This window comes from Heterocephalus glaber, unplaced genomic scaffold, assembly GCF_053883595.1.
Source record: "Heterocephalus glaber isolate CG9 unplaced genomic scaffold, H.glaber_assembly_v1.0 deba00001687, whole genome shotgun sequence".
Classification (NCBI taxonomy): Eukaryota; Metazoa; Chordata; class Mammalia; order Rodentia; family Bathyergidae; genus Heterocephalus; species Heterocephalus glaber.
Window position 1 is genome coordinate 23,184,480 of NW_028258412.1, and position 14,307 is coordinate 23,198,786.

At 49.9% G+C, this 14,307-nt stretch overlaps 1 protein-coding gene across 1 annotated transcript in view; it reads left to right on the top strand.

Annotated features, from left to right (window-relative positions):
• The first annotated feature begins 450 nt into the window (after positions 1-450).
• Positions 451-14,307, top strand: part of Atp6v0a2 (ATPase H+ transporting V0 subunit a2) — a 32,163-nt gene continuing 18,306 nt past the window's right edge. The window contains exons 1-7 of the mRNA XM_004843963.3: positions 451-718; positions 5,868-5,946; positions 6,890-6,987; positions 9,106-9,243; positions 10,072-10,160; positions 11,876-12,002; positions 13,282-13,364. Of these exons, the coding sequence (XP_004844020.1) occupies positions 602-718; positions 5,868-5,946; positions 6,890-6,987; positions 9,106-9,243; positions 10,072-10,160; positions 11,876-12,002; positions 13,282-13,364 (731 nt within the window). The 5' untranslated portion in view covers positions 451-601. The remainder of the gene's footprint in view (positions 719-5,867; positions 5,947-6,889; positions 6,988-9,105; positions 9,244-10,071; positions 10,161-11,875; positions 12,003-13,281; positions 13,365-14,307) is intronic.

The window sequence follows — 14,307 nt, forward strand, 5'->3', positions numbered from 1 at the left end:
TTTTTGAGGCAAGGTCTCGCTAAATTGCTCAGGCTGGGCTTGATCTTGGGATGCTCCTGCCTCAGCCTCCCGGAGTGCTGGGATTACAGGAGTGCTCACTGCCGAGCCCGGCTGCAAGCCGGAGATCTCGAGCAGGCTCCCGTCAGGTTTTGGCTCGCGGGGTGGCCCCGGGACGCAGCCGTTCCGAGGACGCCAGGCTGGGCCGCGTGGCAGGGGAGTCCGCTGGGGAGGGCCGGGTGTGGATTGCGGTGATGGCTGCGCCCTGTGTAACTCCACGAACGCCACTGAACTGTATCCCGAGACCGGAGCCCTGCACGCCAAGCAAACTACGGACTCGTTCCCAAAGCCCGAAGGAATCCTGCGAACGGCCTGGCCCGCGGCCGAAACTTCGGGGTCCCATTGGTCGGCCTTCCATTGGTCGGCCTTGTGGGCGGGGCCTCGCGGGCGGAACCGGAACCGGCGGTGGCTGCAGTTGGAGCGAGGCGGCGGAGGCTGGGCGGGTACGCTGCAGCAGCCCCCAGGAGCCCCATGGTGCGGAGCGATCGCCAGGCCGCAGGAGGAGCCCGAGCCCCGGCTGCCCCGAGCCGGCCGCGCGCCCGCCATGGGGTCGCTGTTCCGAAGCGAGCCCGTGTGCCTGGCGCAGCTCTTCCTGCAGGCGGGCACGGCCTACGAGTGCCTCAGCGCGCTGGGCGAGCGCGGCCTGGTCCAGTTCCGAGATGTGAGTGTCGGCGCCGTGGCTTCACCTGCCTCTCGGGCCTCCCTGCCCCACTGCCTAGGCGGGGAAACTGAGGCCCCGCTGCCCCGCCTGAGCCTCCGGGCCGGGGCCTGGCCCCAGAGTCTCCGCATCTGCCGCGTCTCCCGTCTCCCAACGCCTGGTGGCGGCGCCTCTGCCCGCTTGCCCTGGGTGGCCCTGTCCGGCGTGCGGCTCTCCCGGAGGCCCAGACCCGAGTCGGGGAGGCCGCCCCGAGTCCTGTCGGGACTTCTGAGGGTCTGTCTTAGGCAGTCAGTGCGTGAGCCCCGAGGACTATAAATCAGCGGGTGGAGGGATGATCAAGGAAGGCATCTCAGAGGAGGTGGCCTTAGGGTAGAGCCCCGAATGGGAACAGGAAGGAGCCGGCCTGGGCAAGAGCTCGGGGCAGAGGGTCTCAGGTGCAGGGGACAGGAAGAGGCAGAGGGAGCCGAGCTGGCAGGGGAGGGCTGTCAGCGAGTGGAACGAAGCCGTCTGCCTGCCCAGCAGGTCCCCGCACACTGGCCTGTGTGTGTGTTTACTTGTTTATTGTTGCCGATCTCCGGGGTCAGGACTCCGCACAGTCCCTGGCCTTTGCTGGCATTGACAGGTGTTTGGGAAAGAAGGGACAAGCTTTTATTGAGTGTCTCCTATGCCCAGGCACCGTTTTTAGTGCTGGGGACGCCTCGTGAACAAGGCAGCCTGTGTTCTTGGTTCTTAGTCCAGGAGGAGCCAGTCAAGACTGACTGATTGTGAGCTTGATAAGTGAACAGGGTGTGCAAGGGAACAGGACCTGCACTGATGGAACTGAGAGTCACTGGGCAAACATTTTATGTCCCGGGCCACTTCTGTCTCCTGTTTCACTTTGTCTTTTAGGGGGGAAACACCCGAGGTCTGATACTGACAGCGCTTGGGTGGGCCCTGGAGGGCAGATGCCACATCAATGGAGAGGTGACAGCAGGTGGCAGCCAGAGTGGGGAACTATCCTGGTGGCTGGGTCCCTGGGCCCCAGACTCAGCTCGCACTCACCTGGCAGGTGCGCCCTGGTGGGGCTGGAAAGGCTGGGCTGCACTGAGGGAGATAGAGTCCTTTGTTCTGTTCCCGTGGGGCTGAAGCCAAGGCACTTTGTCACACTTCGCCCTTAGTTTTGAGCCAGTGGTTTCCTCACGACCAAGACTGTGCCTTTATATCAACTTGGAAAGTGTATTCAGGCCTTTTTAATGGAGCATCAGGGAAAGAGAAAGTGGTGTCTTTTTTTTTTTTTTTTTTTGGTTGTGGCGGTTGGAACCAGGGCTTCCTGCAAGCAGTGCAGGTGCTCTGCCACTGAGTGACACCGCAGTCCCCTCTTGACTTTTTCCAGAAGGCAAAGAAAACTAACACACTAAGCCAAGCGTGCGTGGTGGGGTTTTCAAGGCACCTCAGGGCTGTCAGGCTTCGTGGATGTCCAAGCTGAAGTCCCAGCTTTCCCCAGTGCTGTCCAGTGTTTCTTAGTGACTTCACATTTGCGGGGTGGGGGTGCAGATGTGACCAGTCCTTTCTGGCATGGGGAGTCTTTTCCCTGACGCTGAGTGAAGGGAAGGGCACTAGTCAAGGATTTCTGTAGTGACGACCAATGGGAAGACCTGGAAAAGTGGTTGTGCTGCTACCCAGAGGGACTCGGGAAGGAAAAAGGTGGCTTCCTTTTGTGACAGTTCTCAGTCCAAGAAGTTTCCTCTTAGGTCCTTTGGCAGCTGGGGACAACCGTTAGTGCCAGCCCCATAGTCTCAGCACAGGCTTCCTCTGCTGGTTTTAAAAGGAAGCTGTGTTAATAGGTGCAGTATGGCATTGACTGAATGAGGGTGACTGCCACTCTAAAAGGGAAAGAACCCTCAAAACTTTGCAAGATTGTCAGGTGTGGTGGTGCACATCTGTAATCCTAGCATTCAGGAGGCTGAGGCAGGAGGATCGCCTTGCATTTGAGGCCAGCCTGGGCTACATAGTGAGTTCAAGTCCTGCCTGAACTACATCATGAGACCCTGTCTCAAAAAATAAAACAAAAAACAAATAAAAAAACTTTATAAGATCACTCATGCAACAGAAAAACAGAGTGTGTGCAACTTGGGGATGGATGTATAATTCAAATCCAACCCTTGCCACAGAAATGTAGCTCTTTACAAAAATTCTGTTGTTTGTGGAACCATAACGTGCAATTAGGGTTAAGTAGTGCTTGGCACTGAAGAAAGAAACTGTGAACCTGAGGTGTGGTGTCATACGTGGGCGGCTTCTGGTATGCAGCTTCCTTTTTAGTTCTTCTATACGAAGAGGTTGTGATTCACTCAGAACTTGGAAGTGGGTACTTTATTTATTTATTTATTTATGGTACCGGGGAATCGAACTCACGACCTTGAGCTTGCAAGGCAGGCACCAGAACCACTGAGCTAAATCCCCAGCCCTGAAGTGGGTACTTTATTTATTTCTTATTTTTAATTTTTTTTTTTGGTACCAGGGATTGAACTTGGGTCCTTTTGAGGCAGGCAGGAGAACCACTGAGCTAAATCCCCGGCCCCATGAAGTGGGTACTTTAGATTGTGTGACCTCCTGGAGTGAGTGAGAGTGTAATAAACGAACTAAACGGATGTGAAATTGGAATTATCTTTCTTCTGGCTAAGTCTTTTAAAAATTCAAAAAACTAAGAGCTGAGACTCTGGAAGTAGACATTTCTCAGGTGGGTTGAGCAGTTTTTTGTTTTTTGGGTTGAGCAGTTTTGTCAAGTTGTCTACTTTTTTTTTTTTTTTTTTTGGTACTGGGGATTGAACTTGGGACCTTGCACTTGCGAGGCAGGCGGCGGCACCACTGAGCTAAATCCCAGGCCCTGTCTACATTATTTTTTGAGTGTCCAGTACCAACTGTAGACAGAATAGACATAAAACTTTTGTCCTAAATGTCTTTCAACATGAATGATTAATGTTTTTTATTATAAAGTAGTATATGTCAATTATGGGACATTTGGAAAACATGAGACTAATACACTGTTTTGCATGATCCCAGTACCTACAGCTTAACACTTTTTGGTTAGTATTTAATCTTCTTTTCATGTACATCCTGACTCTTCCTAATTTTATTAAATATTCTTTTACCTTCTTTTTTCTTTGCTGGTGATTGAATCCAGGGCCTTCCCAATGAGCTATATCCCGAGCCCTTTTCATATTTTTTTATTTTGAGACAGGGTCTTGCTAAATAGGTAAATTGCCCAGGCTGGGTTTGAATTTGTTCTCCTGCCTCAGCTTCCTAGAGTGCTGGCATCACAGATGTGTGCCGTATACCCAGCCTTTTGTTTTGTTTTGTGTTTGTTTTGTTTTGTTTTTGAGACAGGGTCTCACTTTCTAGTCCAGGCTGGTCTTGAACTCCTATGTATCCCAGGCTGGCCTGAGTTTGTAATCCTGCCTCAGCCTCCTGCATCAGGATTGTAGGTATGCACCACCACACTGGCCTACAATATCTTTAGGGTTTTAAGCTTGGTGATGTAAGGAATTAAGTGAGTCACGAGTACGCAGACCCCTGTCCTGTGAACTCACGGGAACTCACAATTGCTTGTTTTAAACTCTTCCCCTCCCCCTCCCAGTCTGGATCATTTTAAGCAAATCTAAGATGCATAATTTCATATTTCAGTAAGTTTCTCTGAAAGATAAAGACTCTTTGAAAATCATAGCCATGTTGCTATTATCCTTCCTGGACTTTCTAATATTCGATTTCTTTTTTTTTTTTTCTTTTTAGTACCAGAGATTGAACTCGGGTCCTTGCCACTTGCGCAGCAGGCAGTGAAACCACTGAGCTAAATCCCCAGCAATATTAAATTTCTTACTATAATCAAACATCTGATCATTTAAAACATCAGTTTTATAGTAATAGGTTGTGTGGCCAAACTCTGCTTTTTTTTCTTTATTTGTGATGCTGAGGATGAAACCCAGTGCCTCACCCGTGCTTGCCTGACCACTACCACTGAGCTACATCCCAACCCTTTTTGAAATTCCCTTGCTAAGTTGCCTACACTGGGCTCAGACTTGTGAACCTCCTGCCTCAGCCTCCCAGACTGCTGGGATTATAGTTGTGTGCCATCATGCCTGGCTAACCTATTTTCTCTCTCTCTCTCTCTCTCTCTCTCTCTCTCTCTAAGTCCGTGTGTGTAGTACATAATGTTTACATTCCTTGTGTGGAGCTGGTGCATGTACATAACACATCTTAATCTCTTTTCGCATCTCCCTTCCTTCCCAAACCGTACTTTTATATGACGTTATTAAGATGCATTGTCCATTTCCCACATCTCAAGGGTGCAGTTTCACTGATTATTAGAAAGTGTGCTTTGTCAGGCAACCATCAGTCTAGTTCTAGAATATTCCACCACCCCAATAAGGTCCCCGTTCCTATAGCTGGGTGACTGACATTCCTTCTCAGCCCTTGGCTGCTGCCAGTCAGCCCTCTGGCTTCGCCTCCTCTGGATACTTCCTGTACACATGCCTGGTTCTGTTCATTGCTAAGTAGTATTCCACAGAATACTACTCCTTTCTTTAACCTTTTCCTATTGTTGGATTTGGGGTTGTTAAATTTTGTCTTGGAGTCTGATATTCTTTAAATTTTTTTATTTATATCTGTGTTGTTTTTCTTTTCGTTAAATTTCTTCATGGGATATTTCTGGGCTGAGGAATATTTTTTGGGCTTTTTTGCTAACAGCTGTCAAATCTCTGCCCAGAAATCAGGTCAGTTTTGACTCCCATCCAGTAGCATACGAGAAAGTACTTCTCCCCAAATCCTTGCCAAAGATATTTTATTTTAGAAGTAAATTTTTCTTGGTTGTGGTGCTGCACGCCTGTAATCCCTGCACTTGGAGGCTGAGGCAGGAGAATCTCTAGGAGAGAGGCCAGGCTGGACTACACAGTGAGCTCAAGGCCAGCCTGAACTACATAGGGAAACCCTGTCTCAGAATACCAAAAGAAAAGAAATAAACTTAGGGCTGGGAGTGTAGTCAGTGGCAGAGCCCATGCTTAGCGTGAGCAAGGCCCTGGCCTTCATCCTCAGCACTGAAAATACAGGTAAGTGATACCAATGAAAGCAATCTGTTTTTAAGTTTTAGAAATGTAAGGCAATTTTTTCATCCTTTTCTCAGCTCAACCAGAATGTAAGTTGTTTTCAAAGAAAATTTGTTGGTGAGGTGAAGAGGTGTGAAGAGCTCGAACGGATATTGGGTAAGTTTATTTTGCCTTTTAGTAATGAGCACAATTGTTACCTGAGCAAACCTTGTCTATTGTAGAAAAGTCGGAGGTTGTACCCGAAAGAGAAAAGAGCAGTTGTTCAAGTACACTCTCTTGAGGTACTTACATGCATTGTGTTGTTTTTTTGTTTGTTTGGTTGGTTTTTCAGAGGCTAGCCTTGCTATCTTTTTAGCCCAGGTTGGCCTCAAACTCACGGCAGTCCTCAGACTCCCAGAGCATTGGGGTTTCAGGCGTGTGCCACCACAAGACCTCATGTTATTGAGAACATAAACTCACAGTTCCAGGAATCCCGTTTCTAATTCAGATAGTGAAGCTGTGTGAGTGCAGGAGCAGAGGGTCTCGCTGGACGCCAGCTCTGCCGAGGACTGCAGAGAAGCCCTGTGGCAGCTCGTGGGGACAGTTCCAGGTCGTCGCTTGGGTTATTTCCACACTTGCAAGTGTGTCCCCAACATTCCTCCCCAGTCTACAGGGCAGAGGCTCAAAAGTTCCTGGACCCCAATTTAGCAAAGAAAAGAACTGGAGGAATTGAGCACATGTTCATCCAGAGTGTTATTTATTCGCCATCACAGACCAGTCTCTGGGCAGCTTTGCAGATCTTTGGGACAGAGTTGCAAAAAGTGGCCCGTAGTCAGTTGGGACAAGCAAGAGTTTTGTGTATTCAAATGTGGGGATTTAGAATGTTGTGATTGAAATGCGCTGTGGAGGGTTTTTGGTTTTGGGGGTTTTTTTTGGCATTTTTTGAGTCAGGGTGTCACTGTATTTCAGGCTGGTCTTGAACTCACTATGGAGCCCAGGCTGGGCTTGAAATTGGAGCGCTCCTCCTGCCTCAGCCTCCAAGTGCTGGGATTACTGGTGTGCGCCACCATGGCTGGGGTAGGTTTTTGTGTCTCATTTGCTTCCCCTCTTGTTTTCACAGTTTATCTGGTGCAGGAAATCACTAGAGCGGACATTCCCCTGCCTGAGGGCGAGGCCAGTCCTCCGGCACCACCTCTGAAGCAGGTTCTAGAAATGCAGGTAACTTGACCCTGAGGATGCTGGTGGTTTTGTTGTTGTTTTTGTTGGGTTTTGTTGGGTTTTGTTGGTGGTACTGGGGATTGAACCCAGGTTCTTTGCACTGAGCTACATCCCCAGCCCTTAAAATGTTTTTATTTCTTGCTAAATTGCTAAATTGCCCAGGCTGGGCTAAACCTGTGATCTTCTTGCCCCAGCCTCCCAGAGTGCTGGGATGGCAGGCTCGAGTCATCGAGCCCAGCCTGTTCTCTTTCAGGGTGTAAGTTGAGGGGTCCCTTCTAGGTGCTGACGGGAAGTAGGTTGTCACATGTGCCATGTGACGTTTGACAGCGTGCATCCTGGGATTCTCTGCACGGCCTGGGCGCTCACATTCTTCCCAGATGACCCCGAGGCTGCCCTGCCCTGTGGTGTTCAGGAGGCCAGTGAGGGCAGCAGACAGACGCCCTCCCCTGTGAGATCCAGGCTGGGGTTGGGTATTAGTGTCTCCCTGGGGACCATCCAGTGAGGGTCTGTCTGACCCTCTTATGCTTTATTTCTCTGAGAAATGGGCAAGTCCCCATTGCTCTCTTTACTTATTTAAATTTTTTTTTTTATCTTCTTGGTGTTTTTTGAGACAGGGTCTTTCTACCTAGTCCAGGCCGCCCTTGAGCCATTCACTGTAGAGCTCAGGCTGGCCTTGGACTCATGGTGATCCTCCTACCTCAGCCTCCTGAGTACTGGGATGACAGGCGTGCACCGCCCTGCCTGGCACTCATTGCTCATTTTAAACAATGAGTGTAGTGTAGCTGGGGCCCCTCCCTGGCAGCTGCTGTGCTTGCCTGACTGGGAGGAAGTCACTTCCCGTGTAGCCTGAGTGTGGACTCAGGAAATCACCCCAGTATAGCCCGTCAGATGGATTGGTTATGATACCATTGCAAACAGTGACTGCTGTTTCTGGTTTTATAAGATGGGCAGCAGTAATGAGGGGCGTGTGTTGAATGGTTTGTTTGAATAGAGGTGTTCACTGGTTCATTGTGATATCCTCTATAGATGCTTTGTGTCTTTTGCTTTAATGCTGAAGTACTGGTCAGATTTGTTCTCAAGAATTTTAATATCGCGCCGGGGATTTAGCTCAGTGGTTCTGCTGCCTGCCTTGCAAGTGCAAGGACCGAAGTTTGACCACTGGTACCAAAAAAAAAAGAATTTTAATATCTACTTAAGTCTGTCAATTGCAAATGCACAGAAATTCTTAATCTGGAGACTAGGAAAATGTATGTTTGGAAAAGCTGAGGTAAATTTTTTCTGTGTTCAAGATCGGAGGATAGAAGACTTGGCATAGGGCAGTGGTGGTGAACCTAAGGAACGCATGCCACAGCAGGCTATTTGTAGCACTGAAAGCTCTGAGAGGTTTCCCATCACTGGCAGAGGGCAGTGGGCAAGCACACGGAAGGAAGGGAGGAGATGACAGACCGAGGAGAGGGGCCCTGGAGTTACTGCCGCTCCCGGGAGTGTCATGCCACGCACGCGTGGCATGGATGTTGTAGGAGTTACTATAGGCCTGTTAAACCCTGGCATGTCTTCACAAACTTACCTCAATACTGGCTTGTTAAAAATGCCACTGGGAAGCCAGGGATTTATCTCAGTGGTTCCCGTGCCTGCCTCGAAAGCACAAAGACCTGAGTTCGATCCCCAGTACAGAAAAAAAAAACCAAACCAAAACAACAACAAAAATGCCACTGCCGGGCTGGGGCTTTAGCTCAGTGGTGCTGCCACCTGCCTCGAAAGCGCAAGGTCCTGAGTTCACTCCCTAGTACAAAAAAAAAATGCCACTGGCTGTGGTAACCCATCAAAGGTTATTAGCCATTGGGCACAGTGACACATTTCTGTAGTCCCTGTAATTCTCTTTTTTTGGCAGTGCTGGGGATTGAACTCAAGGCCTTTGCACTGAGCTACATCCCTGGCCCCTGCCTCCCCACTTTCCTTTTTATTTTTGTGCTTCAGACAGGATCTCACTAAGTGGCCCAAGCTGGACTTGACCTTGTGGCCTGCCTGCCTAACCTCCCAGAGAGCTGGGGTGCTGGGCATGGGCGACCACCCCCAGAGCCTACTCAATACTGTTAAGTGACTGCTGTCTTGTTGTAGGAGCAGTTGCAGAAGCTGGAGGTGGAGCTTCGAGAAGTCACCAAGAATAAGGAGAAACTGAGGAAGAACCTGCTGGAACTGATCGAGTACACCCACATGCTGAGGGTGACGAGAACCTTCGTGAGGCGCAATGTTGAGGTCTGAGGTGGTTCCGGGCTGGGGCAGGCACTGCTTTTACAAAAACTTCCTGCCTGAAGGCTGCAGGTTTTGTTAGAAGTGCATTTAGATGCGATGCTTCTTTGAAGTGAGAAGTTCCGATCCAGCTGCCTTTTTCAGTGGTGTCATATGATGCTGGGAAGAGCTTTAGCAGGCTCGCCCTGGGTGGGTTGTTTGAGCCATAACAATATTTACTTCTAAGATGCTTTAGCTTGCAGTTGAAAAAAATATTTTTGCGATCATGAGAAAAAATGGAATAGGGGAAGTTGAGCCCTAAAGTTAAGTTTTCCTGAATTGTTAACCATAAGAAAGTAAAAAAAATAATCTGTAATTTATGTGGGTAAAGAAATGCGGTGTAATACAGGCCAAGGCTCCTTTATGGGAAAAGCTGGGAAGCATTAGGTTTTGAAGTCTCTTGAATTTGCGAATATTTGGGTAAACTTTACAGATTAAGCATCCCAATTTTCAGGGGATTGCGGGTTTCAGAATCTTGGATATGGATGTTTAGCCTGCCCAGCACTCGAGGAGGGAGTCTGCCCCTCTGCCCCGTGGCTCTTGACCTCATCGAGAACGCGGTCGCGCTGTTCTCTCCTGCATTAACCTGTGACTGAATCTGTAGAGGCCCAAACAGCTGGCAAATAGAGAATGGGAAATTGTCTTCTTATCGGGCTGAGTTATACATTTACATTATCTTGCGGCCTTTGTGCCCGGATCTGAGTAGTTGATTATGATGCTTTAAACTTCCTTGCAAAGAGGAGATGAGAAATTGTCACTAGAATGATACACGCTTGGTTTCCTGTCTCTTTCTAGTTTGAACCCACTTACGAAGAGTTCCCTTCCCTGGAGAGTGAGTCCCTGCTGGACTACACCTGCATGCAGAGGCTGGGAGCGAAGCTGGGGTAGGTGACAGGGAGGGCACCAGCGGGCTGTGTGCATGCGAGGTTTGTTTGCTCAGATGCTGTCCCTGAGCTCGCTGGGCCAGGGCTCCGAGCCAGGCGTGGGAAAGGCTTGCTCTTGGTGCCCTGAGCTGGGAAGAAGTGACACTGGTGTCATTCAGCGTCGCTCCGAGTCTGCCAGAGCTGGGCCTTTCGGCTCCATCCCTCGTTCGCTGGACACAGGGCCCATGCCGAGCTGGTTCATCTTTAAATCGTGCTCACGGGGCTCTTTTTGTTGCCTCTTTCTGCTGACTTGAACTGGTGGTAACTCATCTCCTTGTGTGATCTGTGATTTTCTTTAATGAACTCCTGTTCCTCAGTCAGTTCTTACCTGAAGGCATCCCAAGGCTCACCTTGAGGGTTTCCCCCAGAGAGAATTGCTGCTTGCAATGGCCAGATACCTGGGGCACGCTGCCAGCCTGGAGCCAGTCCCGCTGCTGTCTCAGCACGGGGATTTAGGGTTGGGTCTGGCTTTTGGGACGGGAAGTAATGGTAATGTGAATTTAAGCCACAAACCTGACTGATTCTAATCTGTGTTTGTAGATTCTCAGGGAAGGCTTCTCCCTCCACCTGGAACAAAAACTGAAACAGAGTTGACTTTAGGGGGATTCAGTTCCGTCCCCTCCCTTATCTGGCCCCAGTGCCTGTCACCATCCCCATGTGGCATTAAACTTGAGGCCTTAAAGTACTGGGTCAGTAGCAGTTCCCTTTTTATTTTATTTTTCCGACTCTGGGGATTGAGCCTAGGTTCTTTCACTGAGCTACTTCTGTGGCCCATGTTATGTTATTTTATTTTATTTCTAAATTAAATTAAATTTATTTTTTATTTAATTAAAGTTTTATTTTATTTCTAAATTAAATTTTTTTATTTAATTAAAAATTTATTTTATTATTTATTTTTTGTTTTGGGGGTTTTTTTGTTTGTTTTTTTGAGACATGGTCTCACTATGTAGTTCAGGCTGGCCTCAGACTCAGAGCAGTTCCCCTGCCTCAGCCTCCTAAGTGCTGGGAATACAGGCCTGTGCCACCACACCTGGCTTTTTCTTTTTAATTTTAATTTTTTGAGACAAGGTCTTGGTAGGTTGCCCAGGCTAGTCTCAGTCATATAATCCTCTTGCCTCAGCCTCCCAAGTAGCTGGATGACAGACATGTACCACTGTGCCAGGCCTCACTTACACTTTTTTTTGTTTTTTGTTTTTGGTACCGGGGATCAAACTCTGAACCTTGAGCTTGTGAGGCAGGTGCAGTGCCACTGCGCTAAATCCCCAGCCTTCAGTTACACTTTTATAAAAGAATGATTTTTTTTTTTTTTTGGTATCGGGGATTGAACTTGGGTCCTTAACGCTTGCGAGGCAGGCGGCAGAACCACTGAGCTAAATACCCGGCCCATGGTTTGTTTTTTTGTTTGTTTTGTTTTGTTTTGTGTTTTGGTACCAGGGATCGAACTCCTTGTGCTTTCGAGGCAGGCGGTGGAACCACTGAGCTAAATCCCCAGCCCCAGTTACACTTTTAAAAGCATGTTTCACAGACATTTCATCTGGCATTTGAGATGCTTTGCAGATGGGACCTTCAGCCTGTCTTCACCATTTTGCCGGAAGCGGAAGCCTTCACATTCTCCCCCGCAGTTTGGTAAAATCCATAGCTTTCAGTTGATGGCAGCTTGTCCTCGTGCCTCCCAGGTTTGTGTCTGGCCTAATTCAGCGAGGAAAGGTGGAAGCGTTTGAGAAAATGCTGTGGCGAGTCTGCAAAGGGTACACCATCCTGAGCTACGCGGAGCTGCATGAGTCCCTGGAGGACCCCGAAACTGTGAGTGCCCATCCCGCCCCTGAGCCAGGACAGACTCGCCACCGAGTCGGGGGCTGCACAGAGCCAGCCTCTCAGAGACTGCATATGGGTTTCTGGCTTCAGGTGCCCGTCCCCAAGTCCCCAGATGCAGCATGCTGGCCTCTCCGTCTGAGCCGAGCTCCATGTTTTCTTTTATTTGTTTTTCTGGCACTGGGGATTGAACCCAGGGCCTTTGTACTGAGCTACATCCCCAGCCCTTTTCTAATTTTTTATTTTGAGAAAGGTCTCACTAAGTCACTAAGTTGCCCAGGCTGGGCTTGAACTGTGATCTTCCTGCCTCAGCCTCCCAGAGTGCTGGGCTGATAGGTGTGCGCCACTGCCTGGGTTAGCCCTGTTTTCTTCACATCACTCGCCATCTGGCACGTACATCTTTCCTTTACCTGAATAAAGTCCCCGGCCTGGCTAGGGCAGAGGTTTTGTCCCCTGTGCTACTGGTACCTGGTACCCATGCCAGCACCTGGTGAAGAGATGAAGAATTACTTTGTTTGCTCATGGGTGTGGTGCTGGGCACCAACCTTGGGCTGTGCTAGGCGAGCGGTGTGCAGCTCCTGTTCTCAGTTTTCATAGAATTCTCCTTTGGTGAATATTGATAAACACACTTGGTTCTCATTACTCCCAGAATTACGCTCCTTAAAGTCGCTGTGAGCTGGGCATGGTGGTCCCCACTGGTGATCCTAGCCCTCAGGAGGCTGAGGCAGGAGGATTGGGAATTCAAGGCTAACCTGGGTTGCATAGTGAGACCCTGGCTCAAAAAAGGAAACAAATTTCCTGTGAGAACTGAATTAGCAAATACGGAAGCGCTGCTTGCTCCTGGGGGAAACTCAGGCTAGCTCCTGCGATGCTCTGGTCAGGATGACCCCATCCGCTGCTCGGGATGTAAGCGGGAGGCGGAGCATCACCTTGGCCGACCTGTCTTGCAGTCTGCAGAGGACTGGTGGCACGAGAGTGTTGGTTTGGGCTGGTGTAGCAAGCAGGTGACATGCATATATAGTGAGGATTCACTGCTTAGTGAATAGCTCACTCACACTGAGTGTGAGCTGCTGAGCAAGGGCTGGGCGTGGTGGCGCATGGCTGTAATCCCAGCACTTGGGAGGGTGAGGCAGGAGGATTGCTGGGAGTTTGATGCCAGCCTGAACTAACGTAGTAGGACCCTGTCTCGAACCCCCCCTCCAAAGAAAGGAAGAAAAGAGAAGAAAAAAGGTACGCACGTAGAATTGATGGCTCTCTTTGTTCCTGTCAGGGAGAAGTCATAAAGTGGTACGTGTTCCTGATATCCTTCTGGGGAGAGCAGATTGGCCAGAAGGTTAAGAAGATCTGTGACTGGTGAGGGCGCAGCGTGTGTGCCGGAGCCTGTGCAGAGCCCACCTCCCCACCCTGCCCTCGGTGCCTAGAGAAGCGCCTCAGCCCACAGCCTGCCGCTTCCATCCTGTGGTTTCTTTCCCAGACACTGGTCTTGCTCTGTAGCCCAGGCCGGCCTCAAACTCATGGCCATCCTCCTGCCTCAGCCTCCCCATTCCTGGGATTACAGGTGTGGGCTGCCTTGCCCAGCTTCCATTTTATGATTTCTTTGGTGCAAGGGCAAACTCTTAAACACTGAATTTGTATCTTTTATGAAGGCATTACTTAAAATATTTAAAAGTGGCAGTTGGGGGTGGTGGCGCACCCCTGTCATCGCAGCACCCTGGGAGGCTGTGGCAGGAGGAGCACAAATTTGAGCCCAGCTTGGGCAACTTAGCAACTTGTGGGACCTTGTCTCAAAATTTTAAAGAAAAAAGAATAGTGGTGACATGTTAATAATATTCCTGGAGTTGACCTTTCCCTGGACTCAAGGCTTGGTGTCATCCGAGGATGGGCTTGGATTTCCTGCTAGGCTCCCTGTGGCCCTCAGCAGCACGTGTGGGTGCTGGCTCTGAGCTGTGCTCCCACACTGCCTGGCCAGGCTCAGGTCCAGGGGGCCGAGCCCTGCGCCTCCCCCACGCGGAGTGGTGCTTCCTCTCCCTGAGCCAGTAGGACGCAAGGAGGGTGCAGGCGCAAGGTATGGTTCGTGACTGAGGAAGCTGCACTGGGAATGCGCTTCCCGAAGTCACGCAGCGGGGAGCGGAGTTTGGGTCCCAGGAGAGAGTGCACGATGAGATGCGCAGTGTGCGTGCAAAGCCTTGGGGCTGCTCTGCTCGGCTGCTCTGCTCGGGGTGGAAGGAGATGGGCCTGGCGGCGAGTCGGTTCTGCTGCTCGTGTAGGAGGCGCTCTTCTAGTCCCCAGGCTCAGC